This window comes from Lontra canadensis, unplaced genomic scaffold (genome assembly GCF_010015895.1).
Source record: "Lontra canadensis isolate GAN:19392208 unplaced genomic scaffold, GSC_riverotter_1.0 scaffold12, whole genome shotgun sequence".
In the NCBI taxonomy this organism is placed as follows: domain Eukaryota; kingdom Metazoa; phylum Chordata; class Mammalia; order Carnivora; family Mustelidae; genus Lontra; species Lontra canadensis.
This window is the reverse complement of record NW_022631006.1, coordinates 7,825,740-7,829,548: the sequence shown is the minus strand read 5'-3', so window position 1 is coordinate 7,829,548 and position 3,809 is coordinate 7,825,740. Positions and strand designations below refer to the sequence as shown.

Genomic DNA, 3,809 nt, shown 5'->3' with positions numbered 1-3,809 from the left:
TTATTTGACAGAGATCACAAGTAGGCAGAAACAGGGTCAGGGGGAGGAAGGAGGCTCCTTGTTGAGCAGAGAGTCTGATGTGGGGCTCAATCCCAGGACCCTGGGATCATGACCTGAGTCAAAGGTAGAGGCTTTAACCCACTGAGCCACCCAGGTGCCCCACATGGAGTATTTTTAAGTAATTGCCACCCACCCATATTCATCACAGATACAATGATTGAACACAGCATAGTTAAACCATCAATCCTCATTTCAATTTCAATATAAAATTTTACTAATTCATTTTCAGATATAATTGTTTCCAAGTTAAGGGTTGTTGATTGCAAAAGGATGTAGGGTAGCAGGACTCTCACTGGGACATGAGAATTATGACATGACCCAAACACTTGCTACACCAGGAAACCCCCGTTTCTTATTCTGGGACCACAGCAGCACATACCCAGCAATCATTCCCTCACCCTCTCAGGCTCCCCTCACAATGCCAAGCCCTTATATTGAAGAAGAAGAAGACATTTTCCATCTCGTAGAACTCAAACATGTTGTTCTCCAGGCTTCTGAAGGTGGTCATGGCTTCCATGTGGCTAAGTAGGATGAGGCCCTGTGGAAATGTGTCTCTATGATCTAAAACAGGGAGAGAGGCAGTTTTGTGGATATTGTGGGAAGGAGACGTGTTTCCACCTGCCTGAAACAGCTCGAGCTAAGCTTCCTCTATGTGTCTGGAGATAAATGTTATAGGGCTTTACCAAAGATGTGTCCCTCTCCAGAACTTTATTCTGATAATCCTTAGAAGTGTTTTTATTTTGTTTTGTTTTAAAGAAATAAATGATCATAAAATGGGAGCTAAGGAAGTGCTTGTTTTTGTCTTTGGTGTATTGTAGAAAAAGATCAGTTTTTAAAAATTTGTTTAGTCACAGGGACATTTTCCCATGCAGATTCTAGACATTTTCCCCTGATATTTGATGACCATCTTGGCTAGAGGAAAGTTATCACAAATGAAATCTCACAAACCGGTGTGGGACTGGCTATGACAAAACCATGGTGGAGAGTTTTAAAAAAGTTTAAAAAATTACAAACTTGTGGGTCTCAATCCTGCAAAATATGAGCCCTGGAGTTAGTGATGGAATCATAATATGTGTAATTTTAAATCACTGGTACATTGGTTTTACTATCAGCTGCTGTGTGAATATAAGCTGTTATGTCTTTAACAATTTGAAAAGCTGGGGAGAAGGGAATCCTACATCATACTACAGGCATTTGATGCAAATCCACATCTTCAAGGTTCCCTACCCTGTGGAGGAAAATTATTTAATTAAAGTATGGCAACATAATGATACACACAGCAACAGTGAAAAACATCCTCAAAGCTAGATATCCACCAAGTGTATGATTAATACTTGTTGCCTGATTCACATATACTAGTTATGTTATATTAGAATCATTGAAATGGTGGAACAAGGTATTCCTACCTTAATAATTTCTATAGGGATTAGATAACTGTGATTATGGTTTTTTTTCTGGCTAGGGTTAATATTTTTCACTTTTCAAATGATTTTGAAATGCAGGGATATTTACTATTGCCAAGATAATGTAAGGTTTTTCCTCCTAAAAAGCTTTGATTAAAAATATTGCATCCCTTACAATTGTTATGATTTAGGACTGAGGAAATATTGTATTCTAGTAATAGTGATTCTCAACCAAAACCTGTTCATTCATTATTTTTGTTTAATTTAGCAAATATACAGTGAGCGTGTAATGAATGACATTCCTTGTTCCACATGTGGGGTGCATGTCTGAAAAGTGAAGAATAATGACATGACTTCTTATTACCTCCTTTGATTTCAAGTTAAAACCCTTTTATGACATTCTATTGCATTATTGGCTGGCTCTGAATGGATATATGAAAATATTTTTTTAAAAAACTATTCTAAAATGCTCAAGAACGTGGGTGTCTTCTCAGCTACAGAAATTCCCTGGGATGTGTGTTAAAGAATTTCCATATCAGGTAGGGTAATAAGAACAAAATAGACCTGAGAGGTCAGGATTGCTGTTGTTCAGACTTCCAAGAGCCACCTGAAGACTGACATGTGCCTCATGAAGTCAGGGATGAAACAGATAGCTGACTTGGGGAGGATTCTGGCCAACATGCACGCATTTCAGTCCCTGTCCACCAGGGGGTGGAGCTTCCTACCACAATCACATTTCCCGTGTGAAATGTGGGCGTCCACTGATCATTTCTGTCACTCCAACCTTCTCCATGGTAAGAATGAAGAACATTATTTAAGTGACACTCCAAAGATGAAGTGTTCTCCAGTCTTCGTGACTGTAGTACTCTTAATACTTGGTAAGTAAAATGCCTCTTAAAATTTGGATTCTTTCTTCCATTGTGTCAGCAAAGTGCTTAACTATAATTTTTCCAAGAGCTTTATACATAAGGTGACACAGGTCTCTTTTATTTTATCTCCTCAGGACAAACCCATGGAGACTCAGTGACTCAGATGGAGAGCCAAGTGACCCTCTCAGAAGAGGCTTCCCTGAATATCAACTGTACTTATACAACAAGTTATCCCACTCTTTTCTGGTATGTCCAGTATCCAGGAGAAGGAATAGAGCTCCTCCTGAAAGCCTCAAGGGACAAGGAGAAGGGAAGCAACAAAGGATTTGAAGCCACCTATGATGGAGATTCCAAATCCTTCCACTTGGAGAAAGGCTCAGTGCAAGCTTCAGATTCAGCTGTGTACTACTGTGCCATGAACGACACAGTAAGGGGAACTGCAGGGGGAGTGGAGCACAAACTCTGAGCAGAATAGGGGCCTGGATGCTGAGTGTCTCTGCCTGATCCACTCTGGTTCCAGCACAATCTGTTTTTTGTCCGTCAGTCTCTGGTTGATACAAAAATCATACAAATGACTAGAACATAAGAACCAGAAGTAACATTCCCCAACCCCAGCTGTTTCTTAGTGACGAGACCAGTTTCATGCCAAGAGTTCCTCAGCCAGAGCATAAGTAATTTCAAGGTAAAACCATATAACAATGAAGTGGTCTCTTGCTCATCCTTGTGGTGAACGTCCAGCCCCACAAGTTGTTCAGGGCACCCTGGTGGGTGTTGCTGTGTCTATGACACTTTTAGAGACACACAGTGTGCCTGAGAAGGTGGCCTCTGCCCAGTGTCTTCCTGACAAAGTGTGGCAGGAGAGGTGATGGGAGAGTTTCAGCTCCAAACCAGCTGTTAGTAGAGAAAGAAGGGAAGGGAAGAAAGGAAGAGAAACACATGTACCCGAACAAGGAAAAGAGAGACCAGGAACCTTGGCCTTGCATTCTTTTCTAGTGAATAAGGTCTCAGGCTCAGGTTCAGGCTGATATTCAGCATGAAGCCTTGGGAGCAGAAACAGAAGGGAAGATATGGCTCATGTCCTGACCAATTAAACAGATCAGTTGGCTTTCTGACAGTAAGAACTCAAGTGTGATTGTTCTCAGTGCCCAGAAAATATGATGAGAGAAAATGCTCTTTCACTGATGTTTCCTAACAATATCGATAGTTAGGTGACATGGGAAGGGAAATCTTATTGATTTCTCTAACTCCTGTTTTGCAGTCTTTCACAGAGGGCCACAAATCATGCAATTGGGAGAATGTATGGGAGTCAGTACAGTTCTGTAAAGAATAATAGAAAAGCAATGTCTATGTTGCACTGACAGAGTTTGCCAATATTGTGGCAATCTTTTTAAATTATCATCTCCTTATCTGCAGATTTTATGAATGAGCTATGATCAGAATATTAATATACTTCCTGTTGTATTAGTTATATATTCTT

The 3,809-nt window shown here is 40.4% G+C and overlaps 1 gene segment (V, D, J or C); it reads left to right on the top strand.

The window, feature by feature from the left end:
- The first annotated feature begins 2,218 nt into the window (after positions 1 to 2,218).
- Positions 2,219 to 2,798, top strand: LOC116867368. The segment is given in 2 exon segments: positions 2,219 to 2,341; positions 2,467 to 2,798. Coding segments are annotated over 2 exon segments (378 nt in total).
- Positions 2,799 to 3,809: the final 1,011 nt, after the last annotated feature.